We start from the raw sequence: 16,189 nt of genomic DNA on the forward strand, positions 1-16,189 counted from the left end.
TCCTGCTGCCTCTAATAGGACCTTGCTCCTGCAGCTCTGTCCAATCTCGCCAACATCAAGATGAGCACGGGGATGAATGAGGACCTGCTCTCCAAGAGTTCACAGGGTGGCAAAGGAGATGGGTGATGTTACTAGCTGATAGCCCAGGGTGAGTGGTGTAAAACAGGCATGAACCCTGACATATGGGACCCAGAAAGGAAGGGTGATGGGAAACAAAGAAAGGGCACAGAGAAGGCCACGGATGCCGATCAGAAACCCAGCCAAGTCTCTGTCAGTGGCCCCTCATTCTCTCACCATCTAGGAGCCCATGGAGACACAGCCTGAGCCAGGACTTAGGGCATATTCACTTCCCCTCTAAAAATGTTTATATATATTTTAAGAGATATTATGGATCTATAAAGATTCCAGCATCTTTAAGTAGACAATCCTTAAAGAAAGGCATAAACCTTGTGCACTTAAGAAAAATGTAGTCTCCTAGCAATTAAAAGAACCTGACCCGGGGTGCCTGGGTGGCTCAGTCACTTAAATGTTCAACCCTTGATCTCAGCTCAGGTCTTGATCTCAGGGTTGTGAATTCAGACCACATGCTGGGTGTGGAGCCTACAAAAAGAAAGAAAGGAAGGAAAGAAAGGAAGAAAGAAAGAGAGGGAGGGAGGGAGGGGGAGAGAGAGAGAGAGAGAAAGGAAAGAAAGAAAGAAAAAGAAAGAAAAAGAAAGAAAGAAAGAAAGAAAGAAAGAAAGAAAGAAAAGAAAGAGAGAAAGAAAGAAAAAGAAAGAAAGAAAAAGAAAGAAAGAAAAGAAAAAAAGAAAGAAAGAAACTGACCCAATTCATTTGGTAATTTATTTTATTGATTAAAATATTTAAAAGTTCTACATTTCATTTTTTCCTATATAATGTATCTAAGTGAACTAAATCATTTATAATATGAAAAGACACCATTACATATTAGTAGGGTGACATTGCTTCATCCTCATGTATTATTTCCACTCCTAAGATGCATGTCTGTTTTACAGAGTCACAGCTACTGCCCGTGAGTCTGTCAGAAGCAGAGGGCCGGCCGGCTGGGATTCTGGGAATGGTGCAGAGAAGCCCTGGGGCCTCTGGCCATAGGCTAGCAGGGCTGGTCAAATGACACTGTGTGCTCTGAAAGGAAAGAAAGAGGTTTGGGGGAAGGGGGGTGGACAAGGGAGAGTCCATTTCCATAAAACTTGGGAAACACTGGTTTCTCAAAAGGAGGAACTGATATAATTCCCCAGGTATTTTTATGGGAAAATTTAAGAACGTATTTGAATGCTAAAAAGATAGAGAAAAAAATTTAAATTGCCTTTTAAACTTAGTTTTTAAAGACATTGTTGTATGAACAATGAAAAATATGGCAAGTGTGTTGGTTGATAAAATTTAAAGAAATGTTCTTTCAGAAGAGATGACAATTTGGCAATTTGGCATGGCAATTGATTTTAATAACATATTCGTTTTAGAATATATGTACATAAAATAGTTCATATAATTCATTTCAGATTGAAGATTCTCTTAAAAAGTAGAGGGGTCTGAAATTATAAATATTTTTTCATGCAGGAGCATTTTTAGTAAAAAGTCAGTGAACCCTAGCCCACCCACCTGGGGCAGGAGGCATGGGGTCAGAGGACTTTTGACACAACCTTGTGGCCAAACGGGATTATTTCCTGGAAGACTCAACCCTGAAACATACTGGTGGCTTCATAAATGTACCTGGGCTTCACAAACACGTTAGAAAACTTAGGAGACACTGTGTTCCCAGATCCTGCTCCCTCTGGGGGGAGCCCTGTCACAAGACAGATCTAGATAAGAGGCACCTGGAGGAAAATATGGGCCTTCCAGGAATCCCAGTAAAAGCTGGCTGTGATTCTGAAGGTAGACATGGCCCTTCCAATCCCAGCTAGTGTGTGTTAACTCTTACAAAATGACAGTGGCAACATGTGGCCCATCTTGGAGGATTCTTATGTTCTTCCTTACATCATGTCCCAAAGCATTTCCAGTTCCAATGAATAAAGAACATCCCTCGTATTTGATCTTCATTTAGCTTCTGAGGGAAAAGTACACTTACTCTTATTTTCTCCTGCTATAATCTATTGAGAAAGCCTAGCTTGAAACTGCTGGGGATCTGAATCATTTCCAGAGCATGTGGAGAGGGGGTAAAAGGGAAGGTAACTTGAAAGAGATATTTTGTATCCAACATCAGCTGTGATGAATCTTCCCGGCTATTTAGGAGAGCCTGAAATTAAAACCAGAGAAAAATGAATAAGGAAACCAGTGCATTCTGCTTTATGACTAACTAGAAGTCTAGAGTAAGGAAAACACAACTCCACCTTCACTGAAAAGCTCCTTTCAAAATCATGTAAGAGAATGCACAAAAGAGCCCTTTAACAACACAATCCCGTGGTGAAATGGTCTCTGCAGGATTTCCAATCAGCTCTCATGAATATTTACTTACATGCTCTGTTTCACCTCAGAAGTTAATTTCCCACAGGATGGACTGACTGTAAATGGATCTGTTTTCTATTCTTATCCATTCTTGTAGCATAATTCTAAGCCCAAATATGAGTGGATCTGAAGTATTAAATCTTTTTAGCTGTTCTCCTTTTTAGTTCAGTAGTTTGTTAACTTTTTTTCCTTAAGACCCCTTTATACTCTTTAAAAATTATTGAAGACCCCAAAGAGCTTTTGTGTTTGTGGGTATAACTACTGATATTTACCATATTAGTAATTAAAACAATAATTTAAAATATTAATTTATTAAAATAACAAGAACAAACCCAATGCATGTAAACATTTATTGAAAAATAACTATTTTTGAAAACAAAAAAATATTGGTAGGAAATGGTATTGTTTTATATTTTTGTAAATCTTTTTAATGTCTGACTTAGTATGACCAGTGGAATCTCATATCCACTTCTGCATTCAACCTATGGTGATATGTTATTTTGGTTGAAGTATAGGAAGAAAAGTCTGCTTCACACATACATATTTGGAAAAAGGAAGACTTTGCAGACCCCCTGAAAGGGTCTCAAGGACCCACAGGATCCTTGAACCAAACTTTGAGAATTGATGCCTTAGTTGATTGGGGAAGAAACTTTTGGGATTAAAATAAGAAAAATGGGTACACATTTTCCCATTCCGCCTCTGCTCCCTTGCACAATACTGATACGAAGACTGATAATAAGACATGCTGAAGGAACACAGCAGGTGAATCACAGTTTTGGTGTTTTCATTCCCTTCCCACCGAGGCTAAAATGGGTTCTGGGGGCCTCTGGGTGGTTCAGTTGGTTAAGCGTCTGCCTTCGGCTCAGGTCATGATCTCAGGGTCCTGGGACTGAGCCCTGCATCGGGTTCCCTGCTCAGTGGGGACTCTGCTTCTCCTTCTCCCTCTGCTGCCCCCCCCCCGCTTGTGCTCTCTGTTTCTCTCAAATAAATAAATAAAATCTTTTAAAATAAAATTTAAAAAATTAAAAAAATAAAATGGGTACTCGACAGGGAAAATTCCTGCTGCTTTTGCTAAGTGCCTTTCATTTGCATGTTTAGTAAATGTGCTTTAATCTTAGATTTCCTAACATTAATTCAATATTCAGTATTCAATCATTCAATTATTCAAGCATTTATTCATTCATTCATTCCAAGTAGGCTCCACGCCCAGTGTGGAACCCAACATGGGCTGAACTCATAACCCTGAGATCAAGAGTCTGATACTTAACTGACTGAGCCACTCAGGGGTCCCCACAATTCCTTATACTGAAAATTGAAAGGTACATCCTTAAGGATCTTACCTGTACTTTGCGAACGAAGGATGGAGTCACTCTTTTCTCAAAGTCATCTATAGGTGTGTATGAATTAAGGATCTTTATGATCTGCAAACAGCACATAAGATGGTGTTAGACCATGAAAAATGACAAGTCTGTCCATGAAATAACGAATCTGATGGTTTGGGAACTATTGGGAACCACATGTAGTTCTCTGATACTGTAATGGGGCTCTAGGAACCATGTGCTCTGGCCTCCTTCCTCACGACCTCCCCTCCCCCCATACATACACATCTGTGAGTTCAGTGGGCAGGGAATGTATCATACGCACTTTTGTGTTAAGTCCTAAGTTAGTATTAAATAAATGCTTATTAGCTAAGAGGGTGGTCCTTGGGAGATATGTGTGCACCCCAAAGAGCACACAGAGATTCAGATACACCCTATGGCTGACTAAGCCAGAAAGGGCGACACCAGTGACATGATCTGTTGGTGAAGATCAGGGACACACGCAGCAAGCCTTATCACCTGCACAGCAGACAGTGAAGTACAGCGTTCATAGATCTCCTTGGCATCACTGTCTGTGGTCTTCTTGACCTGAAGCAACCAGGCTGCCTGAGAGAGAGGTTCCAAAGTTTCCTTGGCCAAGCTGTTCTGCAAATTCTTATCTTTAAGCCATTCTTCTAAGTAGCTGATGTTGCACCTGGAGTAAAAGCCAAAGAAACAGAGAACAGTGGGTGATCCATTGAGAACACTTCAGGGGAGGGTGCTGAATCCCTCAGTGTGTCTGAGAGGGTACCCGAGTCCACTGAGAGCCTTAGGACCATGGTCCAGCAGTTTCTTCATTTGTAACATGAGTGGGTTGGACCAAATGATCAGCTCTCATGATCCAGGGTTCTAAGGATCTTGATGGTCTGGGGTGAGGGGCCATATCAGCTATAAACTTTGGGGAAAATCTGAGTAAAAAGCAGTGACTGCAATAATTTATAAAGTGACCTATTAAAATACCCTTAATAATGGATTTGAAAATCTACTAGAGGAAAAAATCATAGTGATATTTGAAGACCTTACATTGGTATAAAAAACTGGTATCTTTCCCTAAATTGACAGAAAATTTTCAATTGGTAGAAGGGTTTCATTCAGTCCACTGGGGTTTTTATTCTTGTTTCTGTCATTAATTATCATAACTTTATAACGTAAGAGGCATGGGTTGTAGTCCCACCAATCCATTGTGTGAGCTTGGAAAGTTACTCAACCTCTCTGGGTAAATGAGAGTGTTGAGAACTCTCATATATTGCTAGTGGGAATCTAAAATGGTAGAGCAGCTAAGGAAAACAGGTTGCTGGTTCCTCAAAGTGTTAAACATAGAACTGCCATATGACCCAGCAATTCCACTTTTAGATATATACTCAAGAGAACTTAAAACATGTCCACATAAAAAACTGTGCACGAGTGTTCACAGCATTACTCATAATAGCCAAAAAATGAAAACCCAAAATGTCCACCAACTAATGGATACACAAATTGTGATATGTCTATACAGTGGGATATTATTCAGCAACAAAAAGGAAGGAGGTACTGATACATGCTACCACATGGATGAATTGTGAAAACATGATGTTAAGTGAAAGAAGCCAGTCACAAAAGGCAACACATTTTATGATTCCATTTATAAAAGTATCCGGAACAGGCAAACCTATAGAGAAAGAAAATATATTTGTGGTTGCCTAGCCTAAGGAAGAGGGGACTATGAAGTTAGGATGTGGTAGCGGATAAGAATGCTGCTGCTGGGGCGCCTGGGTGGCTCAGTCGTTAAGCAGCTGCCTTCAGCTCAGGTCATGATCCCAGGGTCCTGGGATCAAGCCCCGCATCACGCTCCCTGCTCAGTAGGGAACCTGCTTCTCCCTCCCCCACTCCCCCTGTTTGTGTTCCCTCTCTTGCTGTGTCTCTCTCTGTCAAATAAATAAATAAAATCTTAAAAAAAAAAAGAATGCTGCTGCTAATGGGTATAAGATTTCTTTTCGGAGTGATGGAAATGTTTTAAAATTACATTATGGTGATGTTTGCACAACTCTACAACTATACCAAAACCCTTTGAACTATACGGATATAGTTTACAGAATGGATAAACTTTACAGCATGTAAATTATCTATCAATGAAGCTGTTTTTAAAAATTGAGTGTTGGGGGCACCTGGCTGGCTCAGTTGGAGAAGCATGCAACTCTTGATCTTGGGGTCATATAATCCAGCAATTCCACTACCAGGTTTTACCCAAAGACAATGAAAGCACTAATTCAAAAAGATATATGCACCCCTATGTTTATTGTAGCATTATTTGTAAGTCTCATAGTATAATATTAGAAGTGTCCAGGATACAATTCAAAATTACTTGGCATATGAAGAACCAGGAAAATCTCAATTTTTATCAAACAAGAAAATCAACAGATGTCAACTCTGAGATGACATAGAGACTTTAAAGAAACTATCATAAAAATGCTCCCCAAAAAGTAAAGACAAACTATCTTGAAATAAATGAAAAGATAGAAAGTTTCAGAAAAGAAAAAGACAATACAAAGAAAAACGAAACAAAAACTTTAGAACTGAAAAATATAATAACAAAAATAAAAGAATTATTTTAATGGGCTCAACAGCAGAATAGAGATGCCAGAGGAAACAGTCAGCCAAGAGAGATGATTCAATCTAAAGAATACAGAGGGGAAAATAAACTAAAATAAACAGAACTTTATGGACCCATGGAACCATAATGAAAGGTTTAGTATTTGTGTTACTGAAGTTCCAGAGGAAAGGAGAAATTATGATGCAGACAAAATATTTGTAGAAATCACTGAAAAGTTCCCAGATTTAGTGAGATGTACAAGCTTACAGATTCAAAAAGCTCAGGGAATCTCAAAGCGGTTAAACTCAAAGAAATCCACACCAAGACACATCCTAAATAAACTGTGGAAAATCAAAGGCAAAAATAAAATCTTGAATGCAATCTGAGAAAAACTATGCATTACTTGTGGGGAAACAATAATTCAAATAACCTTGCATTTCTTATTGAAAACCATGGAAAAATGTTTTACATTTTTAAAGTGATGAAAAAATGGAATGTCAACCCAAATTCTATATCCCACAAAAATATACTTCAGGAATGAAAGTGAAATGAAGACATTTTCAGGTGAAAGAAAACTAAGTATTTCCAGTAAACCTGCTGTACAAGGACTACTGAAAGCATTTCTTCAGGCAGAAAGGAAATGATATCAAAATGAGATTTGGGGGAAAAAAACAAGAGTTGGAACATTAGGAATGAAGGAGTAACAGAAATGGGGTAAATATGTGGGTAAATGTAATAGACGATTCTTCTACTGAGTTTCTTAAAATATGTTAGATGATTTAAAATGAAAATTATAACATTATCTGGCAGAGTTTTTGATGTCTGTAGATATCATACATAAGACAACTATAATGTAAAGGGGAAAGGGGCCTACATGATGGTAAGCTTCTTACATTCCACTTGACATGGTTAAGATAATGATTCTAAATAGACTAAAAGGGGCACCCAGGTGGCTCAGTCAGTTAAGTGTCCGACTCTTGATTTCAGCTCAGGTCTTGATCTCAGGGTGGTGAGTTCAAGCCCCATGTTGGGCATAGAGCCTACTTAAAAATAACTAACTAAATAGACTGAAAAGTTAAGTATATATTCTATAATCCCTAGAAAAACCACTAAAAAGATATATACAAAGATGAATAGTAAAAACACAGTAGATAAAAATTTTTAGGAGGGGAGGGGCAAAGGGAGAGGGAGAAAGAGATACTCTCCTTGCTCAGCACAGAGCCTGTCACAGGGCTCGATCTCACAACCCTGAGATCATGAGCTGAGCTGAAATCAAGAGCTGGACATTGACCTGACTGAGCCACCCAGGTGCCCTCACAGTAGATAAATTTAAAAGGGGTACCAAAAAATGTTCAAAGAACCCAAAAGAAGGCAGAGAAAGGAGATCAGAGAAATAAAAACCAGAAGGAACAAATAAAAAAGAGTGAAATGGTAGACTTAAATCTAAACATATCAATAATTATGTTAATTAAAATGGTCTAAACACCCCAATTAAGAAGCACAGATTGTCAGACTGGTTTAAAAAAACAAAAAACAAAAAACCAAAGCAAGACCAAAATTTCTGTTGCCTCTAAGAAAGGCACTTCATACATGACACAGGTAGGTTAAAAGTAAAAGGATGAAAAAAGATACACTATGAAAACATTAATCCAAAGAAAAAGTAGGCTTTCAGACAAAGTAGATTTCAGAGCAGAGAAGATTACCATTACAGGGATAAAGAAGGACCCCACATAATGTTAGGATGGTCAACTCACCAAGAAGACATAACAATTCTTCAGGTATACGCACCTAACAACAGAGCTTCAAAATACACAAAGCAAAAACTGACAGACTAAAAGAACATACAGGGTCTAATTGACATGGGACATTCCACCCAATGGCAGCAGAATATACATTTCAACTGCATGTGGAACATTCACAAGAACAGACCATATTCTGGGTCATAAAAGCAAATCTTTTTAAATTTAAAAAGAACTGAGATTATACAAAGTTTTTCTCAATGTAAAAATATTTAGAAGTTTTTATTTAACAAATAAACCTGGGGTAAAGTGGGATGGTTGGTGACTCTGGTGTCTTAATCTCAGGTAAAGTGGGATGGTTGGTGACTCTGGTGTCTTAATCTATGGTATATTAATCTATGATATTTTTCAACCTGCACCTTGAGATTGTTTTTTTATTATGATAAAAGACACATATAACATTTACCATCTTAACCTTTTTTAAGTGTACAGTACAAGAGATAACTGTACGCACCACGTTATGTAACAAATCCCTAGAACTCTTTCATCTTGAAGACCTGAAACTCTGTATCTGTTGAACAACACTTCCCCCTTCCCCTCTCTCCTCAGCCCTGGGCAACAACCATTCTATCTTCTGTTTCCAAGAGTGTGACTGAAAGAATACATTCTTTGATCAGATGGAATTAAACTAAAAGTCACGGAAAGGTAGCAAGAAAGTCTCTGAATACTTGGAAATGAAACCACATACTTCTTTTTTTTTTTTAAAGATTTTATTTATTTGAGAGAGAGAGAGTGCACGAATGGTGGGGACGAGCAAAGGGAGAAGGAGAAGCAGACTCCCTGCTGAGCAGGGAGCCCAACTCGGGGTTTGATCACAGGACCTCGGAGATAATGACCTGAGCTGAAGGCAGATGCTTAACCGACTGAGCCACCCACATGCCCCTGAAACAACATACTTCTAAATAATCCACGGGTCAAAGAGTAAGACTCCAAGGAAATTAGATACTATTTTCAATTCAACAAAAACGAAAATAAAACATCTCGAAATTTGTGGGATAAAGTTAGTGCTTGGAGAGAAGTTTATAGCATTAAATGCTTTAGGAAACAGAGGTCTGCTTCTCCCTCTGACCCTCTTCCCTCTCGTGCTATCTCTCATTCTCTCTCTCAAATAAATAAAATCTTTAAAAAAAAAGAAAACAGAGGTCTCAAAGTCAATAACCAATGCTTCTACCTTAAGAAACTAGAAAAAGAAGAGCAAAATAAATCCAAAGCAAGCAGAAGGAATAACATAATAAAGATAGAAACAATTACTAGTTACTAATCTTTAACCACCAAAGGAAGGCCCTGGATTGGGTGCCAAGCTAGCCTGGTGCACAATGATGGAGCAGGGCGGGGGGGGGGGGGGAGCGATCCAACCGTAGACATCCCCAAGTTTCCAAAGTCCTCTTGCACAACCCCCACCTGAGCAGTGCAGCTCATGCAGTGGGGGCAGCAGGGTGTGGCCCCAGACATTCCCAGCTGCCTCTGGGTGTAAGCGGAGGTTTATGGGTTTTACCTGATCTGCATCCCTTTTCTGCAGGAGCACATGTCTTTGCGCAGGAAGAGGCTGTTCAGGGTGACAGCCCCGATCAAGAAGAAGAGCTGCTTCACGACCTGCTTCACCAGCTCAGGGTCCAGGCCGTTCTGGCACATGGTGCTGTAGAAGTAGCTTAGCTGCTGCAGGACGGAGGTCATCGTGTAGGCATCCGTATCATCTATGCTAGATGACCGCTTCCGGAAGCCTGTGGGCTTCAGGCCAGAAATGCCTTGTAGGCTCTCGTACTCCAGCATGCCCGGCACTAGAGAGGAAAACACAAGCATTTCTTGCACACGCAGGGGGCGACAACCAGAGAACATTTTCCATTGCTCTCCTGGGTCTGTTCAAGGAAGTGGGATGTTTTCTGCAGGAGTTAGCAGTGGACACAGCTGTGATAGGGGAAGCGAGAGGATCGAGGATTGGGGAGCCCCAGATGGAGGGGGTGGACGGAGTGCATGGCTGTTTACAACAGCTTGGAGTCCCTCTTTCAACTTCACAGGAGAGGGAGCAGGTTACCGTGATAACTCATGGTCTGGAACCATTAAAAGCCTGAAGTATTTAAATTTCGGAAAATTGTAGAAACTATAGTGGGACTTTAAGATTTCAAAAACGCTTAGTTATGACCTAGGATTAGCTACGTAAGTAGTAGCAGGTCTCCCTAGGCTTTCCCTTCAGGGTGAATCACGCTTATGGGTAGGAAACTCTGAACCATGCACTTTTATATAGGTCATCATTTCAAGCAATTAAAAAGAATTAAAAAGTAGACATTTACACAATTAAACTTTTCTGGTTTTAAAATTATATTCTTTGTAATCACATGCCTTATACTGGATTTATTTTTTTAAGGTCTCAGGGTGACCATAAATATTTTTTGGTCATCAATTCTTTTCTTACCTATTATTGGTTGAATGTTATTTTCCATAACAACAATGAACTGATGGTATATTCGTATAGCCACATCACTAAGAATCTGTCTGTATTCTGAAAGGTCAAAATTGTTCAAGCAATTCTTATTCTGATGTGGACTATTGAGCTTCATGAATTCCTGAAAGTAATGTGAGCATATAAGTATTAGAATGATATAGACATGTAGGAAATTAAAACACTATCTCTATTAGGGACATTCCAATGAGCTCCTATACTTTAAAGCCTAGTGTCTGATTTGTATGAAATGAGCTCGCACATTTGTGGTACTGTTTATTCTCTATAACCAACTGTAGCCGTCCTGCCTCCTCACCCTCTAAATATGTGCCCCCAGCACCTACAGAATACAGTGCAAAACAACTCCCATGGAAGCTCACCGAAAAAGCCTACAAAGCACCAAAGGAAACAAACAGCTATAAGAGGTCAGTAGATGCAATACATGAGATTCATGACTTCATGATTATAGAGCATAGATCAATCTGAAATATTTAAAAATGTGTGCTATGGGCTAAATGTTTGTGATGCTCCCAAAGTCATATGTTGGAGCCCTCTCTCCTCCAGCGTGGCTGTATTGGTCTGTGATCAGGTAACTCAGATCAAATGAGGTCCTAGTGTGAGGTCCTAATTTGATAGGGTTAGTGTCCCTTTAATAAGAGACACTAGGAAGCTCAATCCGTCACCCTTGCACCAAGGAAAGGCTGTGGGTGGGCACAGCGAGAAGGCAGCCATCCGCAAGCCAGGAAGAGAGCTCTCAGCAGGAACCAGCCATGCTGGCACCCTGGTGTCAGACTTCGGGCCCCTAGAACTGCGAGAAAATACATTTCTGTGGTTTAAAAGCCTTCTAGTCTGCAGTATTTTGTGATTAGCCCAACCAGACTAATAAAATATATTCAATGTGTTCAAAGAGATAAAACAAAAAGAAAGCATTAAGGAGAGGATATAATAAGAGGCAGATGTGAAAAAGAACCATTGAAATAGAAGTGAAAATATAGTAATTAAAAAAACATGCAGACAGGGAAAAGAACGCTCTATACATGGCTGAGGGGTCAAAGAAAGGGTAAAAAAGTAAATGGTGTTGAATAATACCCTCTTCCATTAATGTCACACATATGCGAGTCTGACTCACATGGACTGGGCTGTACCCCCTGCTCCTTTTGGTATTCCTTTTAGTCAGAGGTTGGATTTTCTTTACTTATTTCTCTTTTTGTTCTATAGTACTAGTAGAGTTACTTTTATATTTTACTTTTCCCTCATTGGGACAATTGGCTATCCACATGGAAGAAGATATGAGATCATTATCTCACACATCATGGGATAAATAATTACACTAATTCTGGATAGATAAAAGCATAATTGTGAGCTCTAAATTTGAATTACAGAAGTTCAGAAGTAAGTAAGAGAATAAGTTCATGATCTCAGAGCAGGGAGAATTTCCTGAAGATACTAAAACATACATCATAAAAGAATAGGATTGATATACCAAAATTCAGAAATTGTGTTCAACAGACTCCATAAAGAAAATTACAAGACAAGCCATGGTTTATCCATGATACGTAAAGATCTCCTACAAATCAATAAGAAAAAAAAAATTGCCTCTAAAAAAAATGGAAAACTGATGTCAGTAGGTAATTGGAACAGAAACCCAAATAACCAGTAAGCATGTGGAGTGATTCCTTTTTTTTTTTTAAGACTTATTTTATTTATTTTAGAGGAAGAAAGAGAGAGAGAGAGAGAACACCAGAGCAGGGGGAAGGGCAGAGGGAGAGGGAGAGAGTGAGAATTTCCAACAGAATCCCCATTGAGCATAGAGCCCTACCTGGGCTCAATCTCTTGACCCTGAGATCATGACCTGAGTGGAAGCCACGAGTCAAACACTCAACAGACTGAGCCACCCAGGCACCCCTACATTGAGTGATTCCTCATCTCATTAGCGATCAAGCAATGCAATTTAAGTCAACAAGGTATCATTTTATACCAATGAGATTGGTAAATAATTAAAATGTCTGTCAATATCAAGTGTTGGTGAAGGTATGATACTGGAAACTTCATACACTGCTGGTGGGACCATTAACAGTACAAACATTTGAGAGAGCAGTGAAAACCCTAAAAACTGCTTTGTTATTTTAGGTCAATGACATTCTGCTCCGTGAGTACTTGAAGGTGATTTCCTTTATGATGTTAGCCCCTTGGGAGCAGAGCTGGAATGGCAAAGGACATAGATTGTGGAGGAATGATCAGAATCCTGCAGAGAGAAGAGTCATGTTGATCTAAAGGTTGGGTTTTAGAGTCATAATACTAAAAACTTCAGAATTTCACAACAGAAACAAACTTAAAAATCATCTAATCTACCTCACTGAGGTAGATTATTTTAAAATTATTTTATTATTATTATTTTTAAGATTTTATTTATTTGAGGGGGGGTGGAGGGGCAGAGGGAGAGGGAGAAGCAGACTCCCCGATGAGCAGGACTCATTCCCAGGACCACAGGATGATGACCCAAGCCGAAGGCAGACGCTTAACTAACTGAGCCACCCAGGCGCCCCAACCTCAATGATTTAAAACTCAAGGAAAACTGAGGCCTAGTATCATGCCCAAGGTCCCAGCCTCTTTCTAAGTCTTCTGACTATGACTTCTGTCCAACCAGTAATGTGAAGTTGGCCTCCTGGCTGAGAAGGAGACCAGGAAGCTGTTTGGAGCAGAGGCTGCTCCTGGAGCTGAGGATGTCCCCAATCCCTGTGGTGAGCGCTGGCTCACGAGGAAGTTATAGACCAGTAGTCCGCACAGAACACAGAACAGGCAAGTGTCCCTACCTCTTCTCCACTGTACTGCTTCAGGCAGTTGAGGAAATGACACGTATTCGAGAGCCAAAAAGACAGCATCTCAAAGTCGTCTACATGTTCCTTAAAACAAAACAAAAAACCAAGGAAGACAAAGTTGGATTTGGTGACTACTGTTGCCTCTGAGCCAAGAACAGATGTATCTTACCAGTTTGGTCAGCCGGTGGCTTTTGATCAGAATGAATTCTTCTTTTATTCACCAAAGACTTTATTAAACTTACACTGTAGCGATAAGCTCTTAGTTTATTTAGCAGGTTCTGGTTTGCAAAGTATTTCTGTCTAGGTTATGTGACTTATGATGAAACTTGAAGCAGGCACTGCAGGATGCCTGGTAAAGGTAAGTCTGGGTCCCTGCTTTCCAGAGTTCACATTCTGACCGGGAAGAATGTCACTTGTAACATAACATACATAGGACACAACCAAATGGGTGGCTGAGCTCTTGCACAATGCACATAGACTAGGCTGCAAACGCTCAGAGGATGGAAGGATGCTGGTGAAAGATGGCAGCTGAGAAAGTCTGCTGAAATGGGGGAGAACGCTGTCCTTGAAGGAAAGGGCTGGAGGGACAAGAGCTCAGAATTGAGGACTCTGCTGGGGAGAACAGCCCAGCTTGTGGGGCAGCAGGAAGGGGCACAGAGAAGGAAGAGAGGTACTGTGGTCAGAGGTAAGAGGAAAACTGGGGAAGTCTTGGGATGTGAAGGACAAAGTGGGAGTGTTTCCGAGAGGTGGGCCTAATGCTTCCGTCCATGAGAGGAGGATAAAAAATTAAGGGAAAACCATTGGATTTAGCAAGAGGAATCACTGGTCATCTTATTGTGGAGTGACAGGAGCAGAAGCCGGATTGCAGAAACTGGTGGAGGCTGCTAGTGTAAGCACCTTGGCAGTCGGCGGGGGCGGTGTGTGTGTGGAAGGAAAGGTGTAGAGACTATGGGGTATGTGGGCCAAGGAGGGCTGCTTTAATGTGCTGTGTGCTGGAGCGGGGAGGGCCAGGTCCTGGCCACCCACAAAGGCAGAGACGAGGGAGTCACCGGGGAAGCCGAAACGGGAAATGCTGGTGGGAAAGGATTTATACTTATCATGCCGTGCATCTTTCAGTTTCTAAACATTTAAACATTCCAGAGCAGCAAGATGAGGCAAATACTGTATGCCTATGGCCTGGGACACAATGCACATGTGCCCTAAGAAAACTCATCTTATGAAATTATGGACAGGGAAAACATCAATTTCTGGGGGCCCCTTCCAAGAGCACTCTGGTGGCTCTCGTGAATATAGGGACCAGAAAGCACTGAACACCAGACAAATGTTGATTCTCTACTCCTAACCTCTGATGAATAATGCATCCTCACAGCTGGGCATCTCACCCCCTGAGGGGGTAGAGGTGGTGGGGGTGGTGGCTACCAGGGTGTAGACTTGGAGGTAAGGCTTTGAGGTCTATTTGCAGATCGTTAGCCTTGGGGATCCCTGACCGAACTTGTCTTTTCCAAACAGCTTGGCTTTCTTTCCCTGAGTGGGCCTCAGACTAGTCTGAGGAATCCTGTGGTTCACCAAAGACCCGAGGTGAAGGATGGGCCAAGGCTGAATCCTTACGGTGTTCTTAAAGTAACCAAAATCCCAAGGGTCAATATCAAAGGCAGTTCCTACCTTAACCACCTGCTTAATGCCATTGATGGTGCTGCTCATGAGGGACTTGAGCCTGTTGGCATCATTTAGAGAGTCTGCATAGCGTACACACATGAACAGGATGTGAGCCGGCAGCCCTGGGATCATGTTCACCACCACGCCACGAGGCTTCAAGTCTGGAACAGAAAGAGCTGATGAGGACTACGCTAATAGTCAGCTTTCCCCATAAGGAGCCTCTGACTACAGGACAGGGGGTATTTGCTTTTCTGTACTTGATATAGTGCCTGAATGCATAGGGATAGCTTTTCTCTTTGAGGAATTCAGTCTGGCTCTTCCTGGCAAAAATATACAGGTCCCACCGGTTCCAGGTACTTCTCATTTGCAAAGTACTTTCTCTTTTTTAAAAGGCTGAAATCCAGGGGCACCTGGGTGGCTCAGTCCGTTAAGTGCCAGCCTCTGGCTCAGGTCATGATCCCAGGGTCCTGGGATCGAGCCCCGCGTCGGACTCCCTGCTCAGTGAGAAGCCTGCTTCTCCCTCTCCCTCTGCCTGCCGCTCCCCCTGCTTGTGCTCCTGCGCTGTGTCAAATAAATAAATAATAAATAAATAAATAATAAATAAATAAAATCTTAATAAAATTAAGGGCTGAAATTTAGACAGAATTTGTACTTCTTGGCATGGAGACCCTGGATTTCAGACCTCTGATGTAAGGGAGGAACCCCATGTCCATGCACCTAACTCCAGCTTCTTACGATGAGGACGGGATATGATCTCAGTGATCACATGCACCTGCCTTGAATAAGGAAAATAGACACACAATAGTTCTGCAGAGGAGGCCTCGCCAGCCTTGAGGAGAAGAGAAGCGGCGGCGGGGGGGGGGGGGGGGGGGAAGGTAAAGGGAAGAGAGAGACTTTATAGAACTAAGGTAAGCAAACAAAGACCTCCCCCATGGCTGCATTAAGACAGGGGAATGAAGAGACCCCACAGCTGTGCACCCATGAGGGTAGAAAGGAAAGGATACAGGTGCTCACATGTGGGGGTGGGGAGTCACTTAGAAGAAGAGGAAGTTAGGCTGCACATCAGTTTTCTGCTTTAAGATCTTGAGAGC

At 41.2% G+C, this 16,189-nt stretch overlaps 1 protein-coding gene across 1 annotated transcript in view; it reads right to left on the reverse strand.

Annotated features, from left to right (window-relative positions):
- Positions 1-911: 911 nt before the first annotated feature.
- Positions 912-16,189, reverse strand: part of MYO5C (myosin VC) — a 90,137-nt gene continuing 74,859 nt past the window's right edge. Inside the window, exons 36-42 of the mRNA XM_028100006.2 lie at positions 15,105-15,259; positions 13,437-13,526; positions 10,597-10,747; positions 9,682-9,964; positions 4,299-4,473; positions 3,801-3,881; positions 912-2,251 (exon numbers count right to left, since the gene is read on the reverse strand). Coding sequence (XP_027955807.2) covers positions 2,099-2,251; positions 3,801-3,881; positions 4,299-4,473; positions 9,682-9,964; positions 10,597-10,747; positions 13,437-13,526; positions 15,105-15,259 — 1,088 coding nt within the window. The 3' untranslated portion in view covers positions 912-2,098. The remainder of the gene's footprint in view (positions 2,252-3,800; positions 3,882-4,298; positions 4,474-9,681; positions 9,965-10,596; positions 10,748-13,436; positions 13,527-15,104; positions 15,260-16,189) is intronic.

The sequence above is a fragment of the Eumetopias jubatus genome, unplaced genomic scaffold (assembly GCF_037043125.1).
Source record: "Eumetopias jubatus isolate StellerSeaLion01/CBP00866 unplaced genomic scaffold, mEumJub1_p1.0 scaffold_7, whole genome shotgun sequence".
NCBI classification, from domain to species: domain Eukaryota; kingdom Metazoa; phylum Chordata; class Mammalia; order Carnivora; family Otariidae; genus Eumetopias; species Eumetopias jubatus.